At 40.6% G+C, this 13,709-nt stretch overlaps 1 protein-coding gene across 3 annotated transcripts; it reads right to left on the bottom strand.

Annotated features, from left to right (window-relative positions):
* Positions 1–532: 532 nt before the first annotated feature.
* LOC124055980 (coxsackievirus and adenovirus receptor homolog) lies at positions 533–13,639 on the bottom strand. Of its 3 annotated transcripts, XM_046382989.1 has the most exons (7): positions 13,131–13,639; positions 11,176–11,315; positions 4,295–4,378; positions 1,229–2,213; positions 1,042–1,131; positions 888–936; positions 533–768 (listed from the first exon to the last, which is right to left on the bottom strand). In XM_046382989.1, exons 4-7 carry the CDS (start codon positions 2,171–2,173, stop codon positions 722–724), a joined length of 1,131 nt encoding a protein of 376 aa, XP_046238945.1. In that variant the 5' UTR covers positions 2,174–2,213; positions 4,295–4,378; positions 11,176–11,315; positions 13,131–13,639; the 3' UTR covers positions 533–721. The 3 variants fall into 3 exon arrangements, with proteins under 3 accessions (XP_046238945.1, XP_046238947.1, XP_046238948.1); XM_046382991.1 differs by lacking the exon at positions 4,295–4,378; XM_046382992.1 differs by lacking the exons at positions 11,176–11,315; positions 13,131–13,639 and having other exon boundaries at positions 4,295–4,419.
* Positions 13,640–13,709: the final 70 nt, after the last annotated feature.

Genomic DNA, 13,709 nt, shown 5'->3' on the forward strand with positions numbered 1-13,709 from the left:
CTGCACATTGTACCGTGTATGATTGTGTGTGTGACAAATAAACCTATCTTATCTTATCCAACATTAGCATGCTATTACACTGGATCCTTGCATCAAACATCAACACAGTACTCTGGAATCCAATACCATTATGGAAAATTATACTGGATCCTGGTATCCACTGTAAGGGCATGCAACTATGCATAACTCTGACATCCAAAACCATGATTTGCAGCTTGAAAATAACCAACCAAATATGCTTTATTGCAATGCAAACATTTTATGACATTTTGATTAGCAATGACAGCCAGATCAAATATCTCATCCCCCTTTCAGTATACCACTGTAATATTTCTCGTGACAAAACCATTTAGACAAAAACCTTCTCAAAATCTAAAATAACTTCAGAACTAACCAGAAAAGCTATTACCAGTTTACAGCTTGTCAGTATAACCATAGCATAACACTGCATATAACACAATCTCCATATCTTTGTTAATGAAGTATTAGCATCCACTATCTCAGTATACCTATGGAAAATCCCTATGTGACCATGCAATAACAACCAAATTCTAGCTATGATGCACTATGTCAGTACATAATGACATAACATTATTTCAAATGAGTGATGGCCCCAAGTGGCCCTGTAAAAAACTTCCATCCATTTTCTCAGTATACCATTGTGATCAGACCAAACTTACACTTAAACTAACAGAAGCCTTTCTCTGGGCTGAATTAAAGCTCACAAGCTGGTAATCTTTGAAAGTAATGCTCCCATAACTTCTCCATCTACAAAGCAAAAGAGAGAAAAAGAGCTATTTTAATTGAATGGAAGATTTGGCTTGCACGCCACAATCCCTTAAATTCAATACTGCAGTGAAATATGATTTCTCAGCTCAAGTTCTTACCCTCATAATCCACATTTGTTTCAGGTATCTCTTCTGTAGAATCCTCCTCCTGTCAAGGACAAAAATGACATTTACATTTCTGACGTAAAAGGGAAAATTTTATGAACAATAAATCAAGCTTCTACCCTTAACCTTAATGAGGTTTACCACTCACCTTAATTTTCATAAGGGTTATGGTTATGTCTTCAAGTTCCATGCCCATCTTCTCCCACAAATTCCATGTGTTCTCTATACAGTCTACCATCTTTAACATAAAAAATTATTTACTGAATTATTTTATTTATTGAATTATTTTACAAAACAGGAACTGTAATTACTACTACATCAATTTCCTTCATTACCGTGGTCATTTCTGGCTGTGCAGGGACAAACCTCTCTTCATCAGCTGAGACATTTTCTTCATCAGACTTCTGCTGTTTTTTTTGTTTCCAGCAGCGGAAAATTATGCCTGCCGAAATTATGATAATGAAAGTAATGGGAACAGTCACTGCGATTGATACTGCCCCATCCAGTGATGAAGTGTTTTGAGATTCCGTGGTGAGGTTCAAATGAACCGTGTGGGTTTCAGCAGTGTCATGGACCATTCCAAAAACTTGGTTGAATACTGACATCATTACCACAACAGTAGTTGCCTGGAGTGTGTGAGGGTAGGTTCCTGTGATAGTTCCTGTGGTGATTACAGTGGTGGTTCCTGTGGTGGTTTTTGCATTGTCTTGTGAAGACAAGTCATCATGAGAGCTTGCAGAAGTTTCGGTGGATGGCAACAAACTGTAGTTTGCAGGGAAGGTGGTGACTAGTGAAGACCTGTTCCTCAGCTTTAAGTCCACATCAGACTCAGTGCCACCATCGGAACCATAAACTGGAACAGGCACCTCCTCCATTACCATCAGCTTAATCTGACTGCTTTGGACTTCTCGAAACTTTTTTACTGTACATTGATAAGTACCTTTGTCTGTAATCTTAACACGTTTAATGGTTAGTGAAGCATCTCCATCTTGGGGATCTGGAGAGGAAAAGTGGACTCGGCCTTCAAAACCAGTGAAGTGGTGTAGTACGTTCTCAGTGTAACAGATGAGGTGTTCCTCTTCCTCTTGACCATCTGAACGGTTGACCGTCCACTCAATCTCCAAGTCGCCAACATCCACAGAAGCAAGGGTGAAATGGCATCTGAGGCTGATGTCATGTCCTAGCGCTGCTTGGTATTCAGAAGAGGGGCTGGTTAAATTCAATCCACAGGTGGATGTAAAAAGTACTGACACCAGACCGATGAGCAAGACCAAAGCCATGGAAATGTTTGGGGGCTTGAAGGATTAACATCAATGTGATCTGTAGGGTGTGATAGAAATAATAATACATTTGTATTTTAGAACACAATACTTGAATATGCTACTGCAATATTACCCTTTATTTCTGTACTTCAATGTTTAGGGTAAAAGCCTTGTCAAAGTCTGAAAGAGCCCTCTGAAAACTAGACTAGACTACTAGACCCACACATTTTGATAATATTCAATTCATCCTGTTAAAACGGTTTGTTGGCTCAGTCTGAGCATGTTGAACAATGACTGTTAAATCAAAAAACAATATTGTTTGTAAATTCACAGTTTATTTTATTTTTTTTCAAAGCACTATAAATCCTTCCTTTTTTAAAAAACAGATGGTTTATGTCTTTTTTTCTTTAATATATTGTCCACCACATACAACAAATAATTTTAAAAGCCACTCTCCCTCTCCCTCTTCTTTACAGATGACCTAAAGCCTCTCTCTCTCCCTCCTCTCTCCAGAAGGGAGAACCTACCTTTCACTTTTCACTCTCTCTTCTTTACAGACCTACCACCTCACTATCTCTCTCTCTCTCTCTGTCTCTCGTCTTTACAGACATCCAACAGTTTTTATTAACCTCAAAGCCATTACGAGTCACTCACGCGTGTGCGCGTGCGCGCATGCACACACACTTAGCTTCCCTACCCGTGCTCCATTGGGCTCGAAAGGGCACGTGATCTCGCAATGCATTGTGCACATTGTGTGCCATTTTTGCGGGCAAAAGTTTTTTGTTTGTACATCACTTAGATACGGTGCTGCAAGAGAGTGAGACACACCAGGAAAAAATGGACTGCACAAAAGAGACAAACAATGGACTGTAACGAGACAAGCTGGACCTTGTTCCAAAGGCTTGGTACCTCGAAAAAAATAGTAAAATTGGTGGAATTGATCCATATGAGCATGTGCAGTGATATTTATCTGGGTTTGCACTTTGTATTTTCATTTGTTACCTCATTTGCACTGTTACTGGAATTTCAACAGTGTCACTGCACTGCACAATAATGTTTGTAATAAAGTGAAAAGCTTTAAAAACAAGAAGTGTTCAGACATTATTGCTTGAGTAAATGGCATGGTCTCATAGAGGACTTCTTATAGCTCAATTAAAATAGTTGGAATAACATATATACATATATATATTTCAGATATTGCTACTGAACTACAATATTTATTATCACTATCAGGCACAGTTTTATTAACTGTCTTTGTAAAGTGCAGGCCTGGTGTTTGTCGTCATATGAGGAAGTAGCAGGTGAGGAGATTTTTATGACATATCAATGACATGTTAAGGATAAATAGAAATAAGCAGAGAAAAATTAACAGCCATTCATTTTATTTTCTGAAAAAACACCACCGACACCAGTCTGAAAATGTCGTGAACACAGTAACATGTGTCGGGTGATTGCGAGGAAAGCGATGTTTGGTCGTCTCACGGTTGCTATCCCAGCCATTCCCCTGGCTTTGCTTCCACGTTGGAAATGAGAGAAATCTCACCCCATCGTTTTTTTTGTTTTGTTATTTATTGTAGCCGACGTAAACACACCTTTCAGTTGCCCACAAAACCCACAATGCATTGCGGTTTTTACACCCCGCTACGTCACACTTTCGAGCTCTATAACAATGCCATCAGTAGGGTAGTATTTTTATCATTACTTTCCATGTCAAGTTCACATGCTTGTCGCGATTTCTACCCCCAGGTGTTGACCTCACTGGCTCATCTATACTGTCAAAACTGTTCATTTTAAAGACTGAAAACAAACGAGCGCCGCCGTGTTGGATTGCGTTTAACGCTCACCAAATTCTGATTGGTCGAGAGGACATATCGCATTAGGCTAAAAATAGTTTCGGCGCTCATCGCGGTTTGGAAATAAACTGCATCTTGCAGTACATTTTAAGCAAGGAAATGTAGCGATTCGTCATGAAATGCTGGAGCAGTGAATAAGATCAGTACAGAATGGCATGACGAACTCATTTTTTTTAATTTGGCGTTTATTGCGTTTTGGGAAAGAGCTCTTAATTTTCGTACCTTTCGTTTTCGTGACATACAAGCATACAGTATTGTAAGTATAAAGTTATAATCAGTTTCTTACCTCCTACGTCCATTAACTGCACAATTAAGTCTCCCTGTGTTTCGCCTCATCCATTTAGCTGCACGTCTTGCTTCAACTCAGCACCTGGGAAAGCATCGCAGATTGGCTCTCCAAATCTCGCGAGATTACGATATACCTCGCTACAAATAATGAAGCACAACACTGAGTGACTTTAATCCTCATCAGAATCCCCAGAGGTTTTTCCACAGTGGTCTGCAGGTAAGACTTGACTGATGTTTGGTCACACAGTTTGTGAAACTGAGAGAGTTGTTGGTTTTCTTACATTGTAATATAAAGATAGTGGACCACAATGTCGATGTAGGTAGGCAGGGGCGAGTATTTCATTCCACTGATATATCTTTGTTAAGAACTTGGTGAACACCCCCGTGAAATAGTTTCAGAATCAAAATCCTTTATTAAACCCTTGCAGGAAATTGTTGGATTGCAGTGCTCCATTTCACAGTACAGGTAAATAAAGAGGAAAGTAACATTAAAAAGATACAAATAAAATAAAATGGTAATTAAACCCAATCCACAAATAGTAATATAATAATAGTAATAATAATAATAAAAAAATGGAAATACAAGAATAGAAAATCAAGAAGTAAAGAAATATACCCTTCAAAATGGACACTATATACATTGTTAATATTAACTTAAATTGTGCAAATAGAAATTATATACAGAGTAGTAGGATATTTTGTGTATTGCACATATAACAAGGGTTGGGCTTCAGAAAACTGGACAGTCTCTGTGACTCTTCTGTTAACATTTGATTCCACTTGGAGATCAACTCAGAGTTTTTTCATTTAAGGCTGTAAAGGTTAGATGTTTGGTTTGTTGGTCTTTACATGCAGAGAAATTGGTCTTCAGTGACCTCTTGAAATTTGTTGTCAATTTTGGGCACTTCCTGTTGTGGTAGATATAGACACCATAGTTTTCTCTGGTCCCCTGCCCAATTTGGCTGGTGACCACATGTTTAGTCGCATGTGGTCGCTTCATTGCTGGATGTCTCGGTGGTGTTCAGCAAACAACGTGGTCTATATAGACAACTGGAAAAGTTTCTGGGGAAAACCTGGTCTGGTTAGGAGAGGTGGCATCCATCCTACTTTGGATGGGGCAGCTCTCTTGTCTTTGAACATAGTAAATTCTGTACACCACCAAAAGCCATGACAACTACCCAGATTCCAGACCAGGGGGCAGAGCTGCTGTCTTACACACCCTTCTGCAAGCTCCTTTCTACTGTCACCCCCCCAACCCTCTTCACACCCCATTGAAACTGAGTTGTTCATAGAGTTGTTCATGAAAATATAGTTAAAATCAAAACAACTACTCTAGTTAACCAGTCCAAGTATTAAATGTGGTTTATTAAATATTCAGTCCCTCATGTCCAAATCTCTGCTAATAAATGATCTGATACTCGATCACCATATTGATGTAATGTCACTCACAGAAACCCGGTTGCAGCAGGATGAATTTCTCAGTTTAAATGAATCAACCCCTCCGTGCTGCATTAACTACCAAGTACCCAGAAATACTGATAGAGGAGGAGGAGTGGCAGCAGTTTATCAGTCACGATCTGCATATCAACCCTAAACCTACTGCTAAATACAATTCATTTGAAACTCTTACTCTTAGCTTCTCACACACAGACTGGAGAGCAGATAAACCACTTTTATTTGCTGTGGTGTGGTCCCCCAGCGCCTTATTCTGAGTTCTTAAATGAATTCCCTGACTTTCTATCATACTTAGCAATAAACTCAGACAAAGTTATCATAGTGGAAGGCTTTAACATTTGTGTGGATGTTGAAAATGACTGTCTAGCTTCTGCATTCAGATCACTGGTAGACTCAATTGGCTTCCCTCGAGGGTAAATAAACCCACTCACTCCTTTAATCATACCCAGACCTGGTGCTAACCTATGGCATTGAGGCTGACCACCTTACAATTTTCCCCCAAAATCCTTTCTTGTCCGACCACTCCTTAATAACATTTGAATTTACTTTGGCAAACTATACTTTGCCTGGAAAAAAAATCCACTACAGCAGATGCCTTTCTGACACTGCTGTATCTAAATTCAAAGAACGTGTCCCAGCAGAGCTACCCTATATTAATACAATGGAGGGCAACTATGCCAATTTCACTCCCTCACAGGTAGACGTTTATGTAGATAGCACTGCAACATCATTTCTTGGGACCCATAATTCTGTAGCCCCTCTGAAAAAGAAGGTTATTGACCAGAAGAGAGTAGCCCCTTGGTACAATTCAAATCTACACATATTGAAACAGAAAACTAGACAGCTGGAAAGAAAATTACATTCCAGCCAATGTGTCGAGGATCGTCAAACCTGGAAAAATAGTTTATTAATGTATAAAAAAGAACTTTGTAGCACCAGAAGGGCATATTACTCCTCATTAATAGAAAGGAACAAGAATGATCCTCGATTCCTCTTCAATACTGTGGCCAGGCTGACTAAAAACCATAGGGCTGTTGAGCCATGCATCCCCTGACTCTCAGCACTCATGATTTCTTAACTTTCTTCACTGATAAGATTGTGAACATCAGAGCGAGGATTGGCAGTAATACGCCACCAAATACAGTTTCTCTTATAGCAACCTCCACACCGTTAGTATGTTTGGACAGCTTCTCCCCCATTCACCTCTCAGTTAAGTTAACTTCAGTCAATACCTCACCCAAGTCATCCACTTGTCTACTCTAACATTTCTGTACTGAACCAGATCAATCTCTCTTTAGTCACAGGTTACCTCAGGCCTTTAAGGTGGCTGTCATCAAACCACTATTAAAGAAACCTTCCCTTGACCCAGATGTATTAGTTAATTACAGATCTACATCCAACCTTCCATGCATCTCCAAGATCCTTGAGAAGGTTGTCCTAGAGCGGCTACATCGACATCTCCACTCTAATCTGGATTTAGAGCACACCATAGTACTGAAACAGCACTGATTTGCAGCAGTGCAACAGCACTGAAATTTCTAATGACCTTCTCCTGGCATCCGATAGAGGTCTTGTCTCCATACTTTTATCAGAATCAGAATCAGCTTTATTGGCCAAGTTTGTGTGTACAAACAAGGAATTTGACTCCGGAATTAGATGTACAAGTCATGTGTACTAGGCTTAAGATAGATGTTAGCTTTTCCGCAAAAGTGAGTGCAAGTCAATACACTTTTTATATTAAAGTGACATATTTTGTCATTGGAGGGAACTCACTCCAACGAAATTTGTTCTCTGCATTTAACCCACCCAAGTGACGTGCTCACACACACAGCAAACCCGGGGCAGTGGGCGACCGCGTGCAGCGCCCGGGGAGCAGTGGGGGTTAGGTACCTTGCTCAAGGGTACCTCAGCCATGGACACCGGGACGGGGAATCGAACCAGCGATCCACCGGTTACGGGTCCAACACCCTAACCGCTGATCCATGACTGCCCCTTTTTTTTTTTTTTTTTAAAGATTTTTTAAAGATATTATATTTTGCTGAACAGGTCTCAGTCATACACTTGCACAGTCTGTTAGTCACATGCTGCAGAGACTGGCTAATGGCTTTTTGAGCCTCTTAAACATCTGCCATTGGGATGATGGCCTTTGCTTATTTCTGGACAAATGTTGTTATTTATAATTTAATTCAGTTCAATTTTATTTATATAGCACCGTATACAATCAAAATTGTGTATAGGTGCTTTACAGAAACCCAGAGCCTGAACCCCCGAGCAAGCAGACAGTGGCAAGGAAAAACTCCCTTTTAACAGGAAGAAACCTTGAGCAGGACCCGGCTCACAAGGGAGAACTATCCTGCTGAGAGTCGGCTGGGTGAAGGAAGAGAAGAAGAGGTAGACAGGATAGAGAGGATGAAAGAGAGAGAGAGAGAAAGAAACATACATGAAATAGACATAATAAATTACAAAGGACAAACATGATAGGTTGTTATAATTGGAATTGGAATTCTGAAGACTATGTATTGTATGTATTTGTTTTTTAGCTGACAAGTTAGTTATAACAGCACTACATAGAAGAACGACATAGGCAGATGTCGACAGTAGACACTGGGTTTGTAGTTCAACATGTGGATCTGGATGGAGAGAGACCTGCAGAAAGATACAGAGAGAGAAAGAACCCCGATTTTCTGGCCACTGAGCTAAGGACTATCAGCACCTTGCTCAAAGCACTTGAACTTTTATTATCACCACCTGAGAAAACAGGATTGAACTGGCACTTGTCTGATCACATGACTGCATCTCTGCCCCATATGGTGTTATTGCCTTAAAAAGACAATACATTTCCTTAGAAATTATTTTTGCAAATAATCCAGGCTGTTAGTGATGATGCAAACTGGGGCTTCATATGGACAATACAATTACACAGTGTCTGAAGTATGTATGAAAAAAAAATCCATAACATTGTATACACAGATTTACAAATGTTTGGATAGTTTCTGGCCAGAAACACCTCCCTTTTTCGGGAAAACAAATGTCAGCTGGGGTAAAAGATTGTCCAATCGCACCATGAAGTTTGTCTCAAGTGGAAGTGTAATCTGCATTTATCTGTTAGAAGTTAGAAGACTAGCTTGCCGTAGAGTTTTTCTGCCCCCAAGTGGCCAAAATAAAGAACTGCTTCCTCGATGTTTTTTTCTCTCCAAATATTGATCATCTTCTGTTTGTTTTACAAAACAATTAAGTCTATACTCATGTTTATTGAAATAATTCTCAACAATTAAGTAATGTAAGTAAAGAATTATGTCATTTGTACATAAAATGTGTGTTTTTCCTGTCATAACGTTTTTGTCAACACCATTACACCACACAATAGAAAGTTAATGATTCCTATTTTGGTTTGGTCTGATATAGATTTAGAGCATTTAAACCCTTGTGTCTGCACCTTTAGTACATGTTAAATGTGGAATATTCCTTTTTATTTAATTTTTATGCTGTGTCACATGTGCTCTTTGAGAACTCTTATCATTTGCATTTAATATAAAGAATAACAGTTCTGGACATAAATGAACACATTCTTTCATTTAAAGGAACAATTACATGAATAATTTGGCTGTTTTAGACAAACAGATTGAAAGTATTCAAAAATACATACAAAATACAAAAGATTTTCTCCACTCAAATACATTTAACTTTGCTCATCCACTTAATTTAAAAATTTGGTGCAACAAATCACTTATGTAAATTTTACTTTCTTTCACCACCGTCGGACAGAGAAAATGACGGTGTTGATAAAAACAACAAACCTACAGGAGCCTTTTTGCCCTTTTTTCATTTAGCAGATGTGCAAAATTGTAAGGGGGTCCTCAGGAATATATCTGACTAACTATCTAACCAGTTTTATCTTATTTGTTTGATTTAACTGCTAAATTATAAGTGGCTTTTTCCTGTGATGCTAGTTTGGATGCTTCTTTCATTTTATTTTATTCCAGGTTGTTAAGTACAATGGCCTCAAGGCATATTCGCCATCACTAACACCTGCTTATGGTAAATATACCATATTTCATCATATTTCCATTGCACAGTCAGTAGTGTAGATGTCAGAGATAGATGTTAACTACTGTCTGATATTATTTTGCTTCTGGATTCTTTCTCTTCAGAAAAATTGATCAGAGATTATCAAGGCCATGTTGCAGGTGCCAACCCCACAATGAAAATGCTAGAGAACGCTATATGGCATGCAATTCACATCATTCAGTCTTTGCAGTTCATGGCCAACTCAAAAATCCCATCTCCATCCCAATTTCCCAATTCAATTTTCACCAAGGTTTGTGGCTGAACTCAAAGGGCATGGATTCAGTCCGACGACACAGGAAATCTACCTCACTGATGTTGTTGGATTTGTCAAATACATTTTGAGCATGAGCCCTTCAAGTGTGAGGCTTGAACAGAAGGCTTTCAACGCCAGCGCCGTTACTCTGCACACACACATTACGCACAGCGCGTAGGGCACCAAGTGCCAGTGGGGGCACCAAAAAAAATCAGGCTCGTGAAAAAATCATTTCAATAGGCTAGGTACTAGTGACGATATGGCACCACAAGGCATTTGTGCTTAGGGTACCCAAATGGCTAGCAACGGGGCTGTTCAACCTCAACTTGGAATTGCGAGCATGGTTGAGAGACATTGGGAGGAAAGTAGTGGGGCGCCAGCACCACAAATAAGTCAGGCAAGTTAAGCAAATAATTAACAACATTAAAGATGATGTCATTTTCCAAGTTGGGGTATATGTATATATACTTAACTGCATTTGTCTTTTTCTGCAGCCACACTCATCAAGACATTGAAACATACAAGCTCAGTTTATTGAAATGGCACCAAAACATATAGGCACAGTCCTTGGTCAGATAAGATATAATATGGTTCAATTATTTATATAGCGCTGTGAAGAACAGGCTGTGCAGCCTACCCAGACTTTCAGGAAGGCAGTGTAGGCTGCACGGCTTATTCTTCACATTTGGTATTGCGGTGGAAGGGGAATTAAGAGACTGTGAGAAAAGAAGAAAACTGTCTAAATGTATTTTATTTTAGCTCTTGCAAGAGGACTGAAACCAATAAAGTAGCAATAGGCACACTAGAAGGAGACAGTGCAAAAAATATTCTCAGCAACGTTTTTATATGAAGCAGCTCACAGATAACAACAAGGCCACAGAGAAGATGATTATTTGGATTTCTGGCTAACAGTTATTGTGTCTGAATGGGTGCCATGGCAACTCAAGGTTACTCATGTGTGTGCAAGTGTAAATCTCAGGAGAGTATGTGTATTGTGTCAATCACTGGTGCGACTAAGGCGGGCTCAACTGCCACCTGTAGCCATGTTGGTCCATGCAGCCCCACTCTTATTTGTCGTGTGTGTATAGTGGGTGGCAGCTCACCTTCAGGTTCGTTGGTAGCTTGGCACGCTACTCTCCGCTGACTTGGGAGTCATCGATGGATGGGTGTCTTCTGGCTCCGGGATGCGCTTTCAGTGGCTGGCGTGGATCCAGGAGATTCTCCCAGCGACCTTTACAGCTGTCTGAATGATAAGGAGGATCTGAAAGGGACCTCTGAACTGCCACTGTTTCCAGTGCTTTCTCCTGAAGTTTTTGATAATCACCCAGTCGCCAGGCTTTAAGTGGTGTTGTTTTTACCCATGAGTGGAGAGAGGAGAGTGAAACCGAGAGACTTACACAGTAGTTTAACATGTCATCATCATACAGCTTAGAGTCTAAAGAGAGTCCCTGGCCTAAGCCCTGTGTTTGGAGGCCTCCCATGAATCTCAAACGGACTCAAACCATGCTTGTTTCTAATTCGCGAGCATGTGGAAAAGCACAAGAGTTGGTATCTTAACCAGCGCTGGGCAGACAGATGTGAAGTCTTTTGTGTTGAGTGATATGACCCACTGCATGTGGAACCATGAGTGTGAGTTCAAAATCTCTGGAGGATGTCATTGTCTTCTCTGCAGCTGCTACAGCTCTCAGGCAGAAAGGCAGCCCTGTTGCTACTGGATAGAAAAATAAGCAAAAGGTCTAAGTTTGTCCCCATGTTTTTGATAGAGGACAGAAGTGGCATATCCACCTTTTTGGTCCACAAACTGTACAAATGGTTTGTTTGGGTTTGGCAAGCCAAGTGCACTTTTCAAATCTTCAAAGGCCTTGCTTCTGGAGTGCATATGACTTTGTTGTGAGCTGCCAATTGTTTACCATGGACTGTGGCTGAGACTGTGGCTGAGAGAGGTGCCTCTCACCTCTGAGTACTAGGAAGCTCAAAACTTGTTTTTTTTAGTTACAGTCCGTGTCGGCCGACCCTCATCTCTAACTTTTTTTAACAGGAAATATTGGAGTGCGCACTGGTGAATGGGACAATTATGCCCGCCTTAAGTAATCAAAGTCAAACACCAGTGTAATGCCATTTATGGCTTCTTGTTTTAAGGGGTACTGTTTTAGACCTGTAGTCTGATTTAGAATGAACTACCACAGGTGTTGCATCTTTCAGTCCAACATCATACTTATGTTTAGCCCAAAGGATATACATTATTGGTTTTGCTATACACTGTCCTTGGATCCTCTGTTCTGCAGTACTGCACTTTGTCCAGTAGATATGTGTCAATGTTAACCTCTCTGGCTTCTCAACCTTCCAATGCCAACCTTTCTCAAAATCTGTGTCTTTCCCTTTACTGATATGTGCTGTGCAATGTAATTCCTGTGGTGTCATGTAGTGTCCTGCCTGTGTGCTGTGTCTGTGTGTGAATGACATCAGGCTCTCTGGAGTGTGTGTGTGTGTGTGTGTGAGTCGTGTAACAGTTGCCACTCATAGACATAGAGCAGTCCCAATGGGCTGTATTTAACCATTTGTGTTGGATATTGATAGCCTAGATCATCCTGTTTCAAAACTTACACCATCTGGTGTGGAGTGGAGAGTTATGCTAAAACTGCACATTAAGTCCCTGCCCAGCATATTGACCGGGGAGTTCTTTGAAACAATGAATGAGCGTTTAGTCATCTGATCATCCAGTTCACAGTGGATAGGGACCGAATAACTGTCCCTCACATGTCTGTCCACTCGTGTCAATAGTTAAACAAGTTCTACCATTGAGTTTTGGAACAAATGGTAAGGCTGATGTTGTTAAAAGAGATGTAGTAGCTCCTGAATCTACATGTCTGCATCATGTCACATCATGTCTTCCAACAGATAAGGTTAACGTAGGAAATTTTTTGTAATCTTCATCATGATACATTGCATAGGCAAATACATCACTTTCAGGAATCCGTTTCGAATCATTTTTCTTTCCAAACAATACTAGTCTTGTGTTTGTGTCCCTATCTGGTGTGCGAGTGTGTTTGTGTGTTACCTCATCCTGCTTCCTCCTGGGTGGCTCCTGTTCTTCTGGGGTTCTGGGCTGTTCTCCTTCCTCCCTCATGGTGGGGGCACTCATTTGACCAATGTCCTTTTTCTCTACAGTTAAAACATTCTTCTGGGTCCCAGTGGCTGCCCCCTCTGCCCCGCACGTTGTTTCGAAACCTGCCTCTGCCTCTGCCTCGTCCTCGTGCCCCACCTGTCATTGCATTGTACATGGTCAGCTGGACCTCATCCAGTTTCTCCTGTCTTTTCTTTTTCTTCAGTGCATTCTGATGTTTCTGAATGTCTTCTTCCTGCTCAGCATGTTGTAAAATATCTGCTAAGCCACATGTTCTTCAGGTAATGCAGGAGCAGTGGCAGGTTTCTGCCAGTGAGGGGTGCATTCTGCTCAGAAACAAGCTTTTAAGGTTTGATTAGTAAGCAGACAGTGGGGGGCATCCCATAGTCTCTGGGTGTTCCGTGCCACTGTGACAGTCAAAGGCAACTGTGAGGTGCGCCAAGAATGTGCCCACAGTTTCTTCCGAGCCCTGACTTATCATCTCCAGAGCAGTGGTATCCTGTGAAACTGAAA

This window comes from Scatophagus argus, unplaced genomic scaffold, assembly GCF_020382885.2.
Source record: "Scatophagus argus isolate fScaArg1 unplaced genomic scaffold, fScaArg1.pri scaffold_44_ctg1, whole genome shotgun sequence".
NCBI classification, from domain to species: Eukaryota; Metazoa; Chordata; class Actinopteri; family Scatophagidae; genus Scatophagus; species Scatophagus argus.